This window comes from Grammomys surdaster, unplaced genomic scaffold (genome assembly GCF_004785775.1).
Source record: "Grammomys surdaster isolate TR1022 unplaced genomic scaffold, NIH_TR_1.0 97, whole genome shotgun sequence".
NCBI classification, from domain to species: Eukaryota; Metazoa; Chordata; class Mammalia; order Rodentia; family Muridae; genus Grammomys; species Grammomys surdaster.
Window position 1 is genome coordinate 20,095,705 of NW_021604576.1, and position 21,454 is coordinate 20,117,158.

Below are 21,454 nucleotides of genomic sequence, written 5' to 3' on the forward strand. Positions count from 1 at the left end.
CTAAAAGTTTGGTTTTTCAAGTTGTATTTTGTATTTTTATTAATTAGTTGATTCTAACCCCAGTTCTAAAATAACTCCATTTTTGAGATAATGGTGGCTTGTATTTATGAATTTGGATGAAGGTTATTTGAAAATAACAAAAAAAATCACAATCCTAAATTCCTAAAGTTTAGTAAGTTCTATGACTCAAGCCCATCCTACCCTAGGACATGTCTTAACAGCCAGCCTGTCATTAATATTATTTTTAAACTTCAGGCATGAAAATCATGACCTTTGTATAATATCCGTGGAAAAGAGATTTCAAAACAGGTTACACCAACACATTTTTGTTGTTGTTGTTTTTCCTTTGGAAGACTAACTGTGAGCAAATCCTAGGCTCCCTGCCATTGCTCTGGTTATCACCTCATCCCGAGGGTCTTCATCCTCATCTGAGAAGCATAAGCAACCATTTGTGTTTCCCCAAGCTCCCTTTAGATACACGAAGTGTTCTCAAACAACTGGGTGTTGGGGAAATGTCTAGCTTTGTCCAAAAGAATGTAGATGTGTTGGCTTTTGATCTTCAGAGGCAACATGGCAGGAACTTCACCTCTGTGGGGCATATAGATGTGGTGCAAGGGAACAGTGAAATGGGTCCAAACAAGCAGGCATGACTGGTGAATGTCACCACTGCCCTCCAGCTAGGAGCACGACTGAAAGCACAGTCTGAGAGACCAGCACCAACGACTAAGGCCTTTGGGGTTTTTGTTTGTTTGTTTGTTTGTTTGTTTGTGATAGAGTTCCTTATTTCTAGGTTGGCCAAATGTTTGCTATATTTCCAATGACAACCTTGAATGTGTGAACTTACTGCCTCCACTGTCCAAATGCGAAGATTATATCCCAGTGCCACCATGCATGATTTATGCAGTGTTGGAGATTGAACACAAGGCCTCGAGTATGCTAGACAAGTATTCTACCAACTGACTTATATCCCTACCCCATCACACACACACACACACACACACACACACACACACACACACACACGTTCTATAACTGACCCTTGCCCTCATTCTTCTGCTGATTCCTTTCACATGAGGACTTCCTTATCAATTAGCTAGTATTAGAAGTATATGAGTAATAAACCTATACCTCTAAAGAGTAGAAATTCACAGGAGCCCAAAACCCAACTGCTTATGAGCCAAATAAGGCTGTGGAGTGGGAAGTGGAAGGGCACTCTATGCCACAGCAGGCTCTGACGTAGATAACAGAGAGCTGAAAAGGATGAAGCTGGAATGCCAGGCAATGTTAGCAGGCATTCTGGTCTTTTCTTCTCAAGGAGCCTAAAATTAAGATAATATCAATTCTCCAGCTTTTAAAAGGCATCATATCAATGTTAGCTTCAGTTCTTCCTGATAGTAAGGCTCATGATATAGAAATGTGTCATCACTGAATAGCAACAAAGAAGCAGAGAGTGTTGTGTTTCAGAATAAGTGTCAGTGTTTAACACTGTGTAGGATTTTAGAAGAAGCCTCTATTCCAGTGATGATCATACTGCTATCTAGCTGGCCTTACAATTTCAATCTCAATGCTGTAAACTCTGTCTAAAATATAAAACAAATAAACAGAGAGTTTTACTTGTCAATTTTAATAGAACAAAAAACTACAGAAACTTCTTTTAGGTTTGTATAACAGTCAGGTAGGATACGGGGCCCTAGTATACATTCACACAACCAATGACTGTGCCAACCCTGCAAATTAACTTTGTACACGTTCAGTATTTTAAACTCTTTTTCATGCATCCTATTAAAGAGCAGCTTCTTGCAAAAGTCCATCTCTAGGTTTCGTCCACTGCTCTGGTTAAGTTTACCTTGACCCCGTAGGTTGTTTTGCTTTGTCCTCCACGAAGACCAGCTATGAAAATCTGAGGCCTGGGTACTCGGGAGCTGCCTTCTCTCTTGGACTGGGTGCTAGCCTCCTTCAAAGGATACACCTGTGAGGTGTTATCTCTTCTCATGTGACTAAGGTCAGTTTGGACAGAATGAGTAATTTTCTGGCGCAAATTAGCCTAGATAGAAAGAGGAAATAGGGAACAATGTTTCTCTAAAAAATAATATAAAAAAACAGGCACTTAGCTAATATTTGCCCATTATTTTCCTATTTCACAAATAAATAATAAAATTTTCTATGATGAGGAGGCTGAGGACAGGGAGGATGATGATGCTGAGGATGGGGAGGCTGAGCATGGGGAGGCTGAGGATGGGGAGGCTGAGCATGGGGAGGCTGAGCATGGGGAGGCTGAGGACGGGGAGAATGTGTATGGTATGATTGCAGGCATGTGCATGCTGTGGTGTGCATATGGAAGAGAGAGGAAAACTGATGTTAATTCTCTCCTTCTATGGTAGGTTCTGGGGATTGAAGCTTGCATGGCAACTTTCTCAATTGTCCTGATGGACTAAATATCTCATTTTTCTATAAAACATTAGAACACTAAAATAAATCAAGAACAGAGTAAGAACTTAAGAAGTCTTTATGCCAGGCAGTGGTGGCACATGCCTTTAATCCCAGCATTTGGGAGGCAGAGGCAGGCGGATTTCTGAGTTCAAGGCCAGCCTGGTCTACAGAGTGAGTTCCAGGACAGCCAGGGCTATACAGAGAAACCCTGTCTCGAAAAAACCAAACCAAAACAAAACAAAACAAAAGAATCCTTTAAGAAGTGGGAAAACCGGGCTGGAGAGATGGCTCAGTGGTTAAGAGCACTGACTGCACTTCCAGAGGTCCTGAGTTCAAATCCCAGCAACCACATGGTGGCTCACAACCATCTGTAATGAGATCTGATGCCCTCTTCTGATGTGTCTGAAGACAGGGACAGTGTATTCATATATAATAAATAAATAAATCTTTAAAAAAAAAAAGAAGTGGGAAAACCTGTTACATGCTGAGACTGAGCTGAAGAGAAATGCACATGATTGGGTTGCAATGGTCAAATGTGAGAAATTTAAGATTTATAGTGAGTTTGGATGTGTATGTGTGTTTTGTACATGTATGTTATATGTGTGTGTTGTATGTGTATGATGTGTGTGGTGTGAGGTGTGTGTGTATGTGTGTATTTGTGTGTGTTGTGTGATATGTATGTGAGTATATTTTGTGTGTGTGGTGTGTATGTCTGAGTGCTGTGTGTATGTGTGTGTTGTGTATTAAAGGCTATAAACATAGCTTAGTGGCAGAGTACTTGCCTGGCAGCCCTGGGTTAAACCACTGTACCAGAAAACAAAACAAAAACAACAGCAACAGCACAGTCTGGAATCTCCCTCTACTTTTTTTTAACACACTTGGTTAAATCACAGAAATTGTAGTACCCCTGCCCCCTTTAGGATAGGCTTTTACTATCCAGCACAGGCACATGCAACACATACTTTCACATTACCACACATCACATACACACATACAACCCACACATACAACACACACATATACACACATCACACACACCACACACACAAATATACACACCACACACATACAACACATACACATAAACACAACACATAAACATACACACACAACACATGTACACACACAATACATACACAATAACACACAACACATACACATAGGCACATGCACACACACAATAGCTTTAATGTAAGTTCTTGTTATACAGGCTGCCCATAAACTCGCCCTATAACCTAGGCAGGTCTCAGACTTCCATGTAGCTGAAAGAACATGCTTGTACCACCAGAGCTGGAGAAAAGGTATCCTTTTACATTTAAGATTTATTCTGGTTTTGACTTATGTGTATGACCTGTGTCCTTGTGTTTGAGGGCTTGCAGAGGCAGCTGAGAGTGTCAGACTCCCTGGAGCTGGTAACTTGTGCTGCCCAAGTGTGTGCCTGGAACTGAACCTAGGACATCTGCAGAAGCGGCAGTGCTCGTAGCCATCCCTCCAGCCAGGAAAATGCTTTAAAAACCATGAAGGAAAGAGCAAGTGTCGTTGTTTAGTACCTGGAGGGTGTTAGTCAAGAGTGGGTTCATTCTTGCAGATGTCTATTCAGGTTTAAAATGAGAAGACAACCTTACTATATAGGATGCTGGCAACTTATAAATCATGCAAATCACTTCTATGTCAGCAGGGAACTATGTAGATCTTACTTCTTTTATATAAACAATTTAACTATGGGTAACAACGTCCACCCCCCCCTCCCCAGCTTATGAACAATTTAGGAAACACTGTTACAAACCAGTTTTATGGCTTTTCTTCTTAGTTCCCATTCATTCCACTCATATGATCGCAAGGTCGTGGGTGGCAAGATGTGTGTGTCTGTCTGCGTGCTGTTGTCACACTTTGTAATTGGCTTTATATAATCCTTGTCAACATCTCTCATCTAAAGAAACACAAGTTTGTAATTAGCAGTTATAAAAAGCAAACATCAGGTACAGATAACTAAAATTATTCAGTTCAAACTGCCAAGAGACTAACGGAATACTTTTGGAACATGGACTATGCTTGTAAATGCCAGCAAGGAAGAGTGTATAGACAGCAAACCCAGTGTGACTGTGTTCCTGCAGAGTCCGGCTTTGTGCATGACTCTGGACACTTACTGTGGGAGGGGATTTTAGAGGGAAAAAGCATCGTTCATTATCAAACTTTCAAATGTCTCTTCCTACTCTTCACAATGGGTAGTGTAAGTAGAAATATAAAGTAAAACTAGTTATTAAATATTAGGCATAAATTACATGTGTTTAACCCTCTCTAGGATGAGTTTTGAACTTGAACATCCATAAGAGAGTGCCCAAAGTTTTTTTGGTTTTTGTCTTCATCTGAATATATTGGTTTTCTCCAAGGATGCCTGATATTAAGTATTAGTAATTCTGGGCTAAAAAAACAATTTGTTTCTGTTGTGCTCGGTGGCATTAGAGATAGTTAGGGAGGAACTGGCACAGTAAGGAGAAGGAAAGGACAGTAACTTCCCATAACAGCTAAGATGATCAATGCCATCGGATCTAGACTGAAGTCTCTCATTATATAGTGGAGTATATAAAAGCATAATAAAAAGATAACCCTATTGTTAGAATACAATTAAATGGTAATTAAATAAGACAGTAAGGATTCTATGGGAGACAGAGGGAGAAATCTCACTTCCGTGGGTATCTGAAGGCCACTGAAGAACAGCTGTGGATTTAAAAAGCACAAAGGAGAAAGACATCGATGCACAGAGGAAAATCGTTTTTTAATAAAAAGCTGCTAGCTATGCATTGTTTCAAGAGCATACACCTCTGGTTACCTAAGTCTAACCTTCCACTGTCCTTAGCTGTCTTCCATCTGAGAGCTGCAACCTATATACATGTAAAATCTATTAATCTGCTCTTTCCCTGTATGGGAAAACCAATACATTTGTATTTATTTGCATATTTATTTGGATATTTTTCAGATACATAAATGTGTCTATTAAGAGTTTCTCTTTTTGTTGTGGAGGGGTTTAACACAGGTCACATCCTCTAACCCAGGCTAGCTACAAATTTTCTATCCTCCAGCTTCCCCCACCCCCACCCCCCAGGTGCTGGGATTCTAGGAGTGTCTGACTACTCCAAGCTTAGGCTGTTTTTTGAGACTGGTGGTAAATGTTCACAACTGACTGAAGACTTGAATACACTCTTTAACACACAGTCATTTTATATCTGTGTCAGAGTCATGATTTTACCCACTAAAATATCTTTTAAGAAAATATATCTTTAAAGAAAAGATCTGGGCAGGTAAAACAAGTGTGGGACCAGGATATTAACTCATTGTTGTCTGACACTGAGAAATCATGGCTGGGAATTAGCAGTAAAAGAATAATACAAACAACAACAAAACAACTGTGTATCTTGTGAACACCAGGCAAAGATTAAACACACCAAAGCTTTTAAAGTTCAGAGTAAAATGACAAATGCCATTTTTGTAATTTATATGAAAACATTTATTAAAATTTTCCTCTCATTTGTTTTTGAATAATTGATTCCTGTAATTTTTTCTTTTTTTTTTTTTAAAGATTTATTTATTTATTATATATGAATACACTGTAGCTGTCTTCAGAGACACCAGAAGAGGGCATCAGATCTCATTACAGATGGTTGTGAGCCACCATATGGTTGCTGGGATTTGAACTCAGGACCTCTGAAAGTGCAGTCAGTGCTCTTAACCACTGAGCCATCTCTCCAGCCCCCTGTAATTTTTTCTAAATTAGAATTTTGTATAATACATCTCATTGAGCACAAATATATATGTGTATATATATATACACATATATATATATATTAAACAAGGTAATATTTTTTATAATATTCACAACAAGGACCTGATATATACAGGGAATCTACAACTTGAAAATTTAAGATCCATTGACTTGAGAAAACAAATTTGATGGTAAAAGTCAAGAATGAACATATCAATTTGGGGCTACAAATAGTTTTGAGGTTTTTTATGATAGTAATCATAATTCCAAAATTAAATACTCAAGCACTCTGAAAGAGCAAGGACTAAGAGCTCCTACCTGCTGAGTTATCTCACCAGCAGCTTTAGACAGTTTTTTTTTAAATCTGAAAGACTCATATACACATTTGTGAGAAAGAAAAGTGCATTTTAAAATCTCACATGAAAGCTCAAGGGAAAAATAGATACAAGCAATAAATTGTTTGGAATTGAAAGTAAAAAATTGTCCTAGGTGAGCAAGCTAACAACTTTATGCTAAGGGAGTTGTAGATATGGAGAACGGAACTGTGAAGAGAACGTGTTTAAAAGCATGCGGCCTTAGCCAAATCCGCGCAGTTGATACATTTCTAAAGCATGAAAATTAATGAGACAAGCTGTTATTGAAGGGAGGTGGGGAATGAGTGAATAAAATAAACGAAGTCCAGAAGGGGTGCAGGGATGTGGTAGGGATCGCCGCACAGCGTGGAAGTCCGCGGACTGAAGTGCTAAAGGACCGCAGCTCGGCATGGAAATGATCGCAGATGTGAGGCAGGACCGAAAGAGCAATCATTGGTGCTCTAGGGAAAGACTGAGAACTGTCTTAGAGAAATAAAAGAAATAAGTACGACAAAACAAGACAGGACCCTGGCAAGAAGAGCCAAACAGAGAGGAAAAGGCTAAAGTGAGCAACATAGGGGATTTACAAGCAGCATGGAAGAAGGGGAAAGTTGCTGGTGGTGGTGCACACCTTTAATCCCAGCACTTGGGAGGCAGAGGCAGGAGGATTTCTGAGTTTGAGGCCAGCCTGGTCTACAGAGTGAGTTTCAGGACAGCCAGAACTACACAGAGAAACCCTGTCTCGAAAAAGAAGAAGAAGAGGAAGAAGAGGAAGAAGAGGAAGAGGAAGAGGAAGAGGAAGAGGAAGAGGAAGAAGAAGAAGAAGAGGAAAGCAAGAGGATTGTGGGTTCAAGGCAAACACAGGCTCGAGAGCACGGCTCATCAAACACAGACGCACACACACACGCGCACACAGCAACAGAAAGGGCAGACTTGGTGGCACACACCTTTAATCTCAGCACTTGGGAGACAGAGGCAGGGTAGGCTGTTCTCTGTGAGTTCAAGGCCAGCCTGCTTTACATAGCAAGTTCCAGGCAGGCGAGGACTCCCGAGTGAGGCCCTGTCTCAAAAACCAAAACCAACCAAAAGGGATTGCAGGCAATAGCTCATGTAGAAATTAAACCAGTTATGAAAGACTATCATAAAATCTTCATGAGAGTAATTTGCATAAATTCTTAGGAAAATAAGTCATTAAATCTGATATAAGAATAAGCAGAATACTGTACCAGAAAAACATAATATTAAATTAGTTGTAGGAATACATATTAAAAATAATAGAACTGGGCAAAGTCAGCTCAGTCTTTTTTTTAAAGATTCATTTATTTATTTTATGTATGTGAGTACACTGTTGCTGATATTTTCAGACACACCAGAAGAGGGGATCAGATCCCATTACAGATGGCTGTGAGCCACCATGTGGTTGCTGGGAATTGAACTCAGGACCTCTAGAAGAACAGTCAGTGCTCTTAACCACTGAGTCATCCATCGCTCCAGTCTCCATCAGCTCAATATTAAAGTTGTTTTAATCTTGTAAATAAATTAATATGTAGTAATTTTCAACATGGGCAGACTACAGAGCAAACACTGAACTGTCTCTCAATAGATGCAAAAAAATTTGATATCTCAGCAAATGATATAATGGGAGACTTCCTGCTAAAGTCCATAGGGGTGGAGGCGGGGATCCTACCACAGCCCACATGATGAAATGAGAAAGTACTCTAAGAAGATAATGACGCCCATTTTAACCACTTCTTCTCAGTACTGTACTAAGGTTGCTTGTCAATGTAGTGAGAAGAAAAAATTATGTGTGAGGTAAATACAGGCCCATTCAACAAGCCCCATAACATGACCCAGTGCCTGCTTTACTCCTTAGCTGGGTAATGGCTTAAGTACATTGTTTGCCTTTGTTCTCTTTGTTTCCAGTCCAGTTTTTACCTCCACTAAAAAGCTTGGACATTTTATTAAGTCTTAATTTTAAAATTGAGTGAAGAAGGTCTGCTGAACTAACATCACGCCAGGACAATGCCCTTGCCAGATGATGTTTGCAGAGTTTTGCCTTCACAGTCCAACAGGAATCTCCTTGGCCAGACGTCATGCTCTTGACATTTATCTTCTGGGAAGAGGTCCAATTAGTAACATAAAAGTATGCTCTTTGTCCAGTAGGGAAACAGCATTAACAGATCGGTATCTTATGCTCTATGTGTTTTGGAATCAGAGCTGTAACACTATAATATGGCTAAGAACCGAGACTCTGCACTCTGCTTCTCGAATAAGTTGAGTTCTTTGCTGCTCTTCATTTTGGTTATGCCCTTGATCTCCTCAACCCCAGTCTTTCACAGAGGAAAGAACAAATAGAATTAATTAACAAAAATGAATAAAATGCAAAGAGAATATACATAGGTAATTGTGATGGTTAGTTTTAATTGTGAACATAGAACAATTTAGAATCACCTGGAAAGGGAGTCTTGATGAAGACTTTTCTAGATCAGGTTGGCCTGTAAAGTCTATGGAAGATTATCTTGACTACGTTAATTGAAGCAGGAAGACTTCACACCCCTAGCCCCCTTTGGGTGACACCATTCCGTATGAAAGAGATCCTGAATTGTGTAAGAGTAAAGAAAGTGAGCTGAGTAGTAGCATACATGAATGGAAGTTCCCAGAAAGAAGGTGTGTTTTCCACTGAGCCTTCCTGTCTGATTGAGTAGTAGTTGAATAATTCTAGAAAATTTAGAATACTACAGATCAGAGCTAAATTATCTTGGACCATCTTTGTTGTCCTTGTCTAAATGTGAGATAACATCTTTGTGACAACTAATTAGGTAAAATGGTTGGGATGTAAAAACAAATACCTCTCACCCACCAAAAGGCTGGATGTCATCAGATAGCATGTAAGGCCTAGAGGAGAGGTTCTCCCACTTTGCTTTGATTCACCATTCAGCTTCTCCGAATGGATTTAAAAAGCACTTGTCTTAAGACTTTCTATGTTCTGTAAAATTATGAAACCTTCTTGAAACTGCTTACACATTGGGACATGGAATTTGAGGTAACCCAAATCTGTCTGTACTGCTAGACCATGGTCCACTCATATTTTGCTTCAGGAGAAGCTATCTCTTATTCCTGTTGAGGTAAGAGCTCTATTTTACTTTACCATCTATGGTGCCAGAATTTAGTGTCCCCAAAACAATCTACTTTCTATAGGAGAAGTCACTTGGCTAGTTGCAAGGTCTGGCAGTTTGGACCTCTGTGGCCAAACCCTCTGACAATGTCACCTCAGGTGGATTCTGGGGAGCTCTTTCCGGGCTCTCTCAGAACTTTCTTGGTTTATTTATTTTGAGCTGGATGTTTAAGGATCCTATCTGGTAGATAAATTACGTTCATTTCTGATTTTCTTTCATGGTGTTTGGTGTAAAGGATCTGTTTTGTCTGTCTGCTGTGAAGGCATCTTGGTTTCTGACGTGTTTTTTTTCCTTTCAGGACTCTAAAGGCATTTTGGTTGGTTAAGCTTTTGAGCAGCTGCTCTCTTTCATATCTAATCTACGGAAGGGAGAAAAGTTTGGTTTTTTTTGCGGGGGGCGGTAGGTTGGGGTCTGGGAGCCCAAACAGATACTTGGTACTCCATTGGTTTTATGTTTGATGAGTACATAATTCACCTTTCAAGTGTAAAAAAAAAAAAACTTAAAGCATTTAACTATAGATAAGTTGACTTTATGTTTCCCTTTATAGGGAGTACCTACACTCTAAAGTGCTTTGTTTTCTTAAATAAAAGCCCAAGGCAATACAATTAAAAAGAATCACAAATTGGCAGCTTACTTGAATTGAAACACAAAATTATCTAAAGAAAAAATGATAAAATTGTTAAGTTACAGAAATTAATAAGAGCTTCAAAAACTGTATGTGAATTAAGAAGAGGCACTAATTTTTCTTTTAATTTAAAAGTTTTAGAGATAAAACCAGAACTAGAGACAAATTCTGAGGACAGCTCTCTTTCTCATCCCTGTCTCTGTCTTTTCCTTCTTTATTTCCTAACAGAACAAATCTATGTCAAAGAAAGACTGTTGTGGCCTATTTTAAGATAACATGCAGAGAGAAAAGACATTCCCTGCTATATTAAGAAGTGTCATTTATAAAAGCTCCTCTCCCAGGAGAAGTCTATACTCACACGTCAATACCTAATTTTCTCCTTAAGCAGCAGTAACCTCCATGCTTAAGACTCTATTAAAGTGTCTTTATTATGCCAATTAATCCAAAAATTCTTGTTAGCATCACTCCTGGCTTTTGTCAATTTGACACAAGCTAGAATCATCTAGGAAGAGGGAACCTCAACTGAGGAAACGCCACTAGGAAAGTTAACAGGACACTTTATTGTAATGACTGATGTAGGTGGTGCCACTCCTAGGCAGGGTCACAAGTCGTATAAAAAGCAAGCTAAACAAGCCATGGTTAACAGTAAGCATAGTTCCTCCACTGACTCTACTTCTGCTCTCCCTCAGCATCTCTGATGACTGGGACTACATCAAATAAACCCTTTTCTCCCCAAGATGGATTTGGTCAGTGTTTTATCACAGCAATAAAACGCAAACTAATATAGTATCAAGGCCACAGATCCCAATTTGGCCTGAGTTTTGAGGGACTTCTACGGGTCACTAAAGGCGACTATTTGGAGCTATGTTTCTGCTCCTCCATCCTTACAGCTCTGGAGGCTCATGCTGAGGCCCATCATGAAACACTGTTGATGCGTTTCCCCTTCTGTCACTTGGCTTGTGTAAATGCTGAGCACAGGTCACATGTTGTTACCTTCTAGGGATACCCAGAGGGAAAACAGCCACCTGAGGGTACATATTGACAAAATCCTGGGTACAGGGTTGTATGGGACAGGGATGTGTTGCCCACTCCAAGGTAAGAGACAGACCAGCACTGAAAACTCTAGGAAGGGAGCTAGATTCCAGATTAATACTGGACCAGTTAGTTGATGCCTTATCCAAGGACTATAATTCTTCCCTTTCTTTTTCTTTTAATGTATAAGCAACCGTTAGAAATATAATTTAGCTTCACTATAAATTAAAAGAAGAACCTATGACCTAAAGTATTTAAAAAGACATTTTCTTCAGCTGGACATGGTGGTGCATACTTTTAAGCACAGCATTTAGTAGGCAAAGACAGGTGGATCTTTGCAAATTTGAGGCCATCCTGGTCTACATAATGAGACCCTATCTCAGAGCGGGAGAGGGAGGGAAGGAGGGCGGGACAGAGAGACAGAGAGGTACAGAAAGAGACTGACACACCAAGAGAGGCTTTCGTCCTCATCTCTTGTTTGTGATAAGGGCCTGCTATGTAGACCAGGCTGGCCTCACAGAGATCTACCTGCCTCTGCCTCCCAAGTGCTAGGATTAAAGGTGTGCACCACCATTCATCCCCCCCCAACTTTGTCATCAGAAATACATATTCACTATGCTATTTAACAAACATAAGTCTACAGGAAACACTTTGCCTTTTAATTTCCAACGCTGCTAAAGCTTTCTTACATCCTAAAGAGGTATAGAAGGGGCCATAAAAAGAATATAAATATTCTTTTTTGCTACATGCACCTGATTTCCTGTATTTGTGTCATATGTGCTAGGTAATGTTTTCATGCATTGTGTCCAAAGCAATTTATAACAAACTGTGCTAGCTTGCTATTTTATTATGTGCTAAAACTATTTTTATTTTCGGCATGCCCTATTAAAATGCACATATAGGGATTTATAAGCATATTTTGGTAATATAGTAAAAAGCCTGTTATACATGCTGCCTTATAAACTTAGAAATGTCCCCCAGAGGTCATGTATTTGAACACTAATCTCCCATTGTCCATGCTGTTTGGGGTTGTGGAACCTCCAAGAGGTGCAGCCTCGCTAGAAGAAGCTCATCACTAGGGGCAGACTTTGGGGGGTTACAGCCCCACCATGTCCAGGTCACGTTCTCTGCTTCCTCTGTCCCAATCCGCCATCAGCCAGATTCCTTGCCACAATGTCTCTCCCACTCTAGCCCCCTGGAAGCAGAAGCCAAAGTTGCTTTTGGTTATGGGGTTTTATTACTGATACACATGAGTATGCTGAAATGATGTAAAACATACTACACCTGTGTCTTTGGGTCTATTTCCTTCACGAAACCTTAAAACATTATTTGTTTATATAAACAACATTCATTGGATAAGATAAAGGTTTCATTAGGCTATAAAATGTTAGTACCATAAAAAAATTTTGATATTTTCATAAGAATTTCCTTCCCAAACAGCTTTTAATTAAAATATATATTATATAAATTTTTATTTAATTTTTGTAATAGTCATAAAAATCATTATTTCATTCCAGAAATACATTTTTATGTGATATCATACATATGGAAGTGCCTATGTGGGCCAGAAGAAGGCATCTGAGCCCCTGGAACTGGAATTGAAGACAGTTATGAGCCACTATGAAAGTTCTGTGGACCCGCCCAGGGTCCTCCAGCAGAGCAGCTGTGCTCTTAACTGCTGGGCCTCTTTATGGACACATTTGTCGTGTTTTTGCTATGACTGCTTACTTGAAAACCTACCTTACTTAAATCCAGTTTTCATGTTTAAAAGATTCAAATGTTTTCACACTCTTTGTAAAAAATATTAGATAAAAGAAATCTAGTTCTTAAATTGATAAAATTTTATTTTAAATCTTTCAAAAGAAGCACCATTGGGGGGGCACCTATATTTTAAATTCAAATGCTTATATCCAAGGTGAATAAGCTTTTTCCTATGAAGAAAAGGATAATAGATTAACTGGGTAACTGATTAGGTTGTAAGTTTCTGTTTGTGTTACAGATGTTGAGATGGTTAACAAGTAAACAGTGCAGGCCCTGTGGTGTTCTTGGATGGCTAACAAACACATTGGCTCCTACTCTGTTTACTTTAGCTAAAATGCCCAAACATTGGGGTTAACTCTTCTAATCCAAATTATATAAAAATATCAATTTCTAATGACAACATTCATGGCTTTATACTTTACATGCTGAAGTTTCTTCATTAAATGAGTATTTAAAGTATAGTATAATCAGCCAGAATTTTAAATTTTAATTATCTGTATTTTGCTAATTAGGAAATGAATCACACTAACATGACTCCTATTTATATTTCTTGTCTTAAGAACATCTACTATTTTACTCATATTTTTGATGGTTCTTGAAAGGTTTATTTTGTCTTTAGTTCTGTGTGTATCCATGCGCATGTGTACACATCCCTCCAGTGGACAGAAGAGGTATTGACTCCCCTGGAGCTGGAGTTACAGGTGGTGTGAGCTGCCTGCTGTGTGCTCGGAACCAAACTTTGGTTCTCTGTGCTCTTAACTGGTTAGCCACTGCTCCAGTCCTCATTCCCACATCTCACCATTAAGATATGCAGTAGGACTGGGTTATGCTTGTACCACCTAGACTACTCTGACTGCTAACAAATCTGACCTCCATTACTGTTACATTTGTTGCACGAAAATACTCAATCTTGTTCAGAGAAATTTTAGAGAAATACTATACTGCAATTGAATTTCTTCCAATAACGTGGCTTTACAGTTCTCTTTCCTGATGAAATGCAGTGTAATAAAATACTAAGGCCCATTGACTTGGTAGCCACAGATAAGAGGTTAGGTAATTTAGACCGAAAGACCAAGTTTTCCTAAGGATTAGAGTTAGCTATTCCACGTGAGGTCACAAGTCAAGCTAGCAAAAATAAAAATGAGGCCTCAGAGCTGTCTGATCACACTCAGCCTTTTGGGTTATATCAGCTAGGTATCTGTGGATTCCACAGGCTTCACCAGTTACTGGTCACAAAGATGTTAGCTCCAAACTAGGGAGGGCAGTGTACTGGTACTAAAAGGGCTAAAGATGGCCCAAGATCACCTGGGTCTGGACTTTTGACTTTTTTTGTACTGTTACTATAACAGCTTCATGAAACGGCTTCCATGTCGGAACACGGAAGTGATAACATGGCCACTCACATAAACTACCTCGCCGTTTGAGGTGGGAGTTGTGGTTCGCATCAGCATACTTCCTTCTCAGGCTTTTACTATGAGTATGAATATGACTAGCTGCTTAAGTTCCTGAAGCTTTGCCGGCTCTGTAATGACTGTAACCATGGCACTGTGAGCTGAAGAAAGCCTGTTCTCCTCCCTCTATGCTGATGTGATAGCTTTACAACAACAGAAACAAACTCAGAGCCTGGTGGGTGCTTTCTATAGATGCCAAGGGCCACGCCTCCCATAACCAATACTTTGTAGTTATAGAAATCTCTAAATACATAATAACATCCCCAGCACCAAAAAGCTAGCTGTCTTTCATGAATACTTCTTGTGTTTCAGTATTCCCTGCTACCCTGACGTCAAACTGGAGTACTTGTAGGAAATCCCCTATACAATACTTTACAACATATGTGAAAGCTATGTGTTGTTCATGTACAATACAACATTTCTCCAGGTGCCATCCAATTTTCTCTACAAGTATTTCTCCTCTCATTAGGTGCTAGCCTCAGACTAACTATCTGGGACATATTGCTGCCAAAATTGTACATCCAGTTAAATCCACTTTGGGGAATGTATTCTTTATTGATGTTAGTGACACCAATTTCTATTTCATGCATATACTTTTTGAAACAGCAACCAGATCACCACACCCCCTGTCCCCAGAATTGAATCTTCTTTTTAAAAATGGTTCCAATCCCTCATTTTGTGCATGGCTATTTTAAAATGTCTTCTCCCTGAATTTATTTATAGTTTTCTGATTCCTTTCTTTATCATGATGTTCCCTGTCTCCTAGCACCCCTGTAAATTAAGCACTAATTTATTTTGTAAAAAGCATAAATGTTAGGAAAGTAATTAGCACTTTTTGAAGATAGTATAATTGCCCACAGCCAGATTCAAATTTAACAAGGGAGTTTAATAATGTTTCTGAATATGATGTCAACACATAAAATTAAACTAATGTCCACATGTAAAAAAATTCTAAAATAATCACAATATCTAAAAATAATAACCAAAACATAAAGTCCCTGCAAATAAATTTAACAAAATGTTTACAAGTCATTTCTAGGAAAAGTTATAAAACTACATTCAAGTTGGGGTATAGAGAATTAAGAGCATAAAACTATTCTCTCATTTATCTACATAGGGCAGTTTCAATCAGAACTCCTTTAAGGTTCTTAGCAGAATTTGATAATTCTGATTTGTTCATCTTAATTTTATATAAGATTAAAGTACCAAGTATAGTGAAGGCGTTTTTATGGAAAAAAGTGACAACATGTTCCAATTTACCAAGTCAAATAGAAAGTTATCATTGGGTTATCAGCGTAGGAATTGTTTTAACATGGAGTGACTAAGTAGAATAGAGAGCCCCTAAGTTAGCCTACCATTTCTTAAAGAAATCTTGAATCAGGGCCGGAGAGATAGATGGCTCAGTGGTTAAGGGCGCTTGTTGCTCTTGCAGAGGGCCCAGGTTCAGTTCCCAGCAGCCACACCGAGTAGCTCACAACCTCCTGTAACGCCTGCACTAGAGGGTCTGGTACCTTTCCCTGGCTTCAGTGAGCAACTGTACTCATGTGCAGGCACTCACACAGAGACAGGCATATGCATAACTAAAATATTTCTAAATTAAAAATAAGTGTAAACCCCCTCAAGGTCCAGTCCTAGTAACCCACTTCCTCCAGTGAGGCTCCACCTCTCAAGCTTCCAGAACCTTCCAAAACACTATAGTGTTCAGACACATGATAAGGGTCATGGCACACTCAACCATAAGTCCAACACAGAGAAAATCGGACAAAAGCTAGTTATTTCAGAGAAATATGTTACTTATTAAGCATGCACAGGCAGGAGGAGACGTCAAGGAGCAAATATTAACCAATTCATAAATGCTGAGAATAATAAAGATGGAGATGGGAGAGGTATATGCGCCAGCTGTGGAATTTGTTAATGGCTGTTTTCTTATTGGCACTGAGGAACAGCTGTTTACCTATTGTACTTTAATATGGTTAAACACTGTATATCCCCTTTAACAGGGATTTTCCAATAAAAAAGCTAGTTGTATGGCCAAGAGGTATCTCAGTGGCTAAGCATGTACTACTCTTGCAGAAGACTCAAGTTCGGTCCCCAGCTCCTGTATCAGGTCTTTGATGGACCAGAAACTGAATATATTATAATCCCTGAGAGTACGCGGTTTTTAATATGCATGTTAAGACATGCAACTAAAACTCAGCTGGTTAGTTAGAAAGTATATGCCAATGTAAGGGAGGATTTACAGTGGGAAAGAAAATGTTATGTGGATGTTATCCTCCACATTAGCCTCTTGGAAGATCAAGTGAGAAAGGGAATGGTGAGATGGGGTGTTGGCTTTCATTCATAGAGCTGGCAGGATGCAAGGTGAGGACAGACAAGTTAGATACATTACTGATTGGCACTCTCCCACTGCAGGCTATAAGAGCAGTCACTGACAGGGAGGAAACTCTCCACTGGAGCTAAGCTGTGCAGAGTGCTCAAGTGTATGAGCTGTCACTCATGGTGGTGTGGACTTTTCAGTGACACTCTGCCTATGAGCTAACACATTCTCCTGTAAGTAATCCCAATGAGTTCAATGGTTCCCCATGCTAGATATTTGTAGAATCAGGTTTTTCTTTTGGTCTGTTGCTGATACTCTATCTGAAGTGAAGGGGTTTTGCTCACACATTCATTTCAAGGGAAACTTGCAAGAGGGCTGAGTAGATAAATATTTTTATGGCCTTGTCATTAATTACTGAGCAAAATAGGATAGCACAACTTACATAGCAGTCACAATTATGCCAATTCAGTAGAGACAAAGAAAAACAGATCAGAGGATCATAGTAGAAAATCCAGAAACCAATATAGTACTTGAAGTCTTAGCTAGAGCAATAAGACAACTGAAGTAGATCAAGGGGATACACACTGGAAAGGAAGAAGTCAAATTATCTTTATTTGCAGATACTAACTCCTCTTATAGCCTGCAGTGGGAAAGTGCAAATCTGTAATGTATTTAACTTGCCTGTCCTCCCTCACCTTGCATCCAGTCAGCTCTAAGATATGATATATGACATGATTATATGATATGATACATAAGTGCAGCTGATAAACACTTTTGCAAAGTAGATAGACACAAAATTAACTTACAAAGATCCGGTAGCCCTCCTATATACAAATGACAAATAGACTGAGAACAAAATTGGGGAAATAACACTTTTCACAATAGTCTCAAATAATATAAAAATATTGGGATAACTTTCCAAGCAAGTGAAAGACTTGTATGGCAAAAACTTCAAGATATTAAAGAAAGAAATTAAACATGATATCAGAAGATGGAAAGATCTCCCATGCTCATGGATCAGCAGGATTAACATAGTAAAGGTGGCCAACCTACAGAGTCAATGCAATCCAATCAAAAGTCCAACATAATTCTTCTCAGATAGTGAAAGGGCAATTTTCAACTTCAGAGCAGGTAAAACAATCCTGAATAAAATGACTATTGGAGGAACTACTATTCCTGATTTCAAGCTGTACTACAGAAATATAGTAATAAAAACAGCTTGGTATTGGCACAAAAACCGACATGTTGATTAATGGGATCAAATTGAAGACCAAGACAAGCCGTGCTGTGGTGGCGCACGCCTTTGATCCCAGCACTTGGGAGGCAGAGGCAGGCGGATTTCTGAGTACGATGCCGGCCTGGTCTACAAAGTGAGTTCCAGGACAGCCAGGGCTACACAGAGAAACCCTGTCTTGAAAAAACAAAAAAAAAGAAAAAAGAAAAAAGAAAAAAAAAGACCAAGACATAAATCCACACACCTGGGGACATATGATTTTTTTTACAAGAAATTCAGAAACACACACTGGATAAAAGAAATAATCTTTGATAACTGGTGCTGGTCTAACTGGAGGGCTGCATGTAGAAGGAATGCAAATAGATCCATACCTATCACCCAGTACAAAACTCATTTCCAAATGGATCGAAGACCTCAACATAAAACCAGATACACTGAACCTGACAGAAGAAAAAGTGGGGAACAGCCTTGAACTCATTGGCACAGGAAAAGACTTTCTGAATAGAACACTGTTAGCACAGGAACTAAGATCAGCAATTAATAAAGGGAGCCTCATGAAACTGAGTACTTCACAGGACAAGACACCACCATTCAGACAAAGCAGCAGCCCGCAGAATAGGAAGAGATTTTTATGAACTTTGCACCCAATATGGGGCTAGTATCCAAAATGCATAAAAAATTCAAAACACTAGATCTCAATAAAACAAATCATCCAATTAAAAAGGGGGTACAGATCTAAACAGAGAAATTTCGAAAGAGTAAACATTGAGAAACACAAAGAAATGTTGAACATTCTTACCCATCAGGGCAATGCAAATCAACTACTCTGAGATCTCTTCTTACACCCGTCAGAATGGTCAAGATCAATGACACAAATGGCAGCTCATGCAAGTGAGGATGTGGGGTAATGGGAGCATCCATCCATTGCTGATGGGAGTACACATTGGTACGGCCATGATGGAAATCAGTGAGGCGGTTCATCAAGTGGATGGACATAGATCCACCTCAAGGTCCACCTATAGCACCCTTTGTGGTGTCACAAAGTTAGTGGAAGTAACCAACTAGTATCTGACTTGGGCGTGTACCCAGAGGACACTTCATCCTACCACAGAGACACTTGCTTAACCATGCTCACTGGCCAGAAATTGGAAATAACTTACATGTTCCCCAATAGAAGAATGGACAAAGAAAATGTCATACGTTTACAATGGAATATTTCTCAGCTATTAAAAAATAACATCCTGAAACTTGCAGGTAAATAGATAGAACTAGAAAAAAATCATCCTGTGTGAGGTATCCCACACCTAGAAAGACAAATACAGTATGGTTCGCTTATAAGTTAATAGTAGCTTTTAAGTCAATAGTAACCAAGCTACAGTCTGTAGAGCCACTGAGGTCAGGTTTAGGTCACTGGGGTATAGATAGAGCTCATAAGAAAAGGGAAATGGGATAGTTACAGATGGATGGGGGAGCTGGAACAGGAGGATCAAGTGGGACGGGGAGAGGTGAGAATGAGAGAACAACCAGAGGATATGGGAGCTAAAATTCAGGACCATTTGAGTGGTAATATATAAACTGAATACAGTAGCAGCTTCCTAAAATATGCATTAGTGAAGATAATCTAAAAAAAAAAAAAGTCACCAAATAATAGGAGACTCAAAGTTCAAACTGGCCATCTCTTCTCACCAAATGAAGCTTCCAGGACTGGGATTAGATTACATCTAGTTAAGTTGTTGACCAGTGGGATCCCATGGACATCCCCACACAACCCAGGCTGTTGCCAAGACTACAGGTTTCTCTCCACAAGCTGACAGTGAGGCCTCATTGCTGAAGACAACACCTACACAACTCAGTGAACATGGAGAAGTCAAGCTGGGGTCTCCATAGAGCCTTCACCCCCATGTTCTAGTGTCTCTGGTATGGAGAGGTACTCTGTGGGCTACCAGAAGAAAGCTGTAAACACCAACTCAGCCACAAACCCTTTGATCTACAATGCAGTTCTGACTGCAAAATACGTTGGGGTGACAGTGGCACAAAGCTTGTGGAAGTAACCCACCAGTATATGATTGGATTTAAGGCCCCACACCGTGAGACGGAACCCATGCACAAACCAGAACTTAGATAGCCCAGGGAACGTGTGCAAATCCAAATACTACTGTCCTTTAACAAAACACAAGGTAGCAATAAAATGACTCCTAATGACATCCTGCTATAGATCTATTGACTCATAGATCAGTGCCTTGCTCAGCCATCATCAGAGAAGCTTCCTCCTGCAGTAGATGGGAACCAATACAGAGACCCACAGCCAGACAACGTGTAGAGAGTAAGAAACCTTGGAACACTCAGCCCATTTGTGTTGTCCATCAAATAACCCCCGCCCCCAGGCTCATGGAACCCTACCGAACAGAAGACAGACAGTGTAACAGCTTTCTAAATCAACACATCAACGTGCATATGAACTCACAGAGCCTAAGATAACACACACAGAGCCGGCCTGGGTCTGCACTAGCTCCTCTGCATATATATAGTGGCTCCGGATGAATGCTTTCATGGGACGTGAGTGTTCAGATGAGTGGCCCTCTGATTCTTGTGCCTTCTGTTGGGCTCTTTTCCTTCTGTTTTTTGTTTGTCTTGTCCAACTCTGATGTGTTAGTTTTTGTTTTATCTTATTCTATGTTATTATTTTCCCTTAGAAGCCTGTTTGTTTTCTAATGAGAGACAGAAGTGGATCCAGATGGAAGTGGAGGTAGGGAGAAACTGGGAGGAGTAGAGGGAGGGGAAACGGTAATCAGGACATATTTTGTGAGGAAAAAAAATTATTTTCAATAAAAGGAAAACTAAATGAATAAAAATGAAAGCCTAAAAGCAAACCTGTTTCAAATAAAAATTGTTAATACAAATATATCAGATTTATTAAAATTATATATCATTTGCCTAGTAAGTTGTATTAGGAAAATGGTCTCACTACATGAAGAAAAGTAAAATTAGAAGTCTTTAGAATGTTGAAATAGATTAAACTCTAAAATACAAAAAATAAATGAAAACGGAATAAGTATAAAAGAATGAATCTTAGAACAAAGAAGGGCTTCTGAAACAATACCTCAAAAGCAGCACAACCCTTAAAGGGAAAAAAATTAACAGATGTGACTACATTCAAATATGCACTTTAAGCCAGACACCTTTAATCCCAGCACTTGGGAGGCAGAGGCAGGTGGATCGTTGTGAGTTCAAGGCCAGCCTGGTCTACAGAGTGAGTTCCAGGACAGCCTGAGCAACATAGAAAAGGCTTGTCTTGAAACACGAGAGAGAGAGAGA

General features: G+C 39.5%; 1 protein-coding gene across 1 annotated transcript in view; it reads right to left on the bottom strand.

Moving 5' to 3' along the window:
- Positions 1-1,604: 1,604 nt before the first annotated feature.
- Cfap206 (cilia and flagella associated protein 206) overlaps positions 1,605-21,454 on the bottom strand; it is a 39,817-nt gene continuing 19,967 nt past the window's right edge. Inside the window, exons 12-13 of the mRNA XM_028781220.1 lie at positions 4,217-4,360; positions 1,605-2,044 (exon numbers count right to left, since the gene is read on the bottom strand). Of these exons, the coding sequence (XP_028637053.1) occupies positions 1,814-2,044; positions 4,217-4,360 (375 nt within the window). The 3' untranslated portion in view covers positions 1,605-1,813. The remainder of the gene's footprint in view (positions 2,045-4,216; positions 4,361-21,454) is intronic.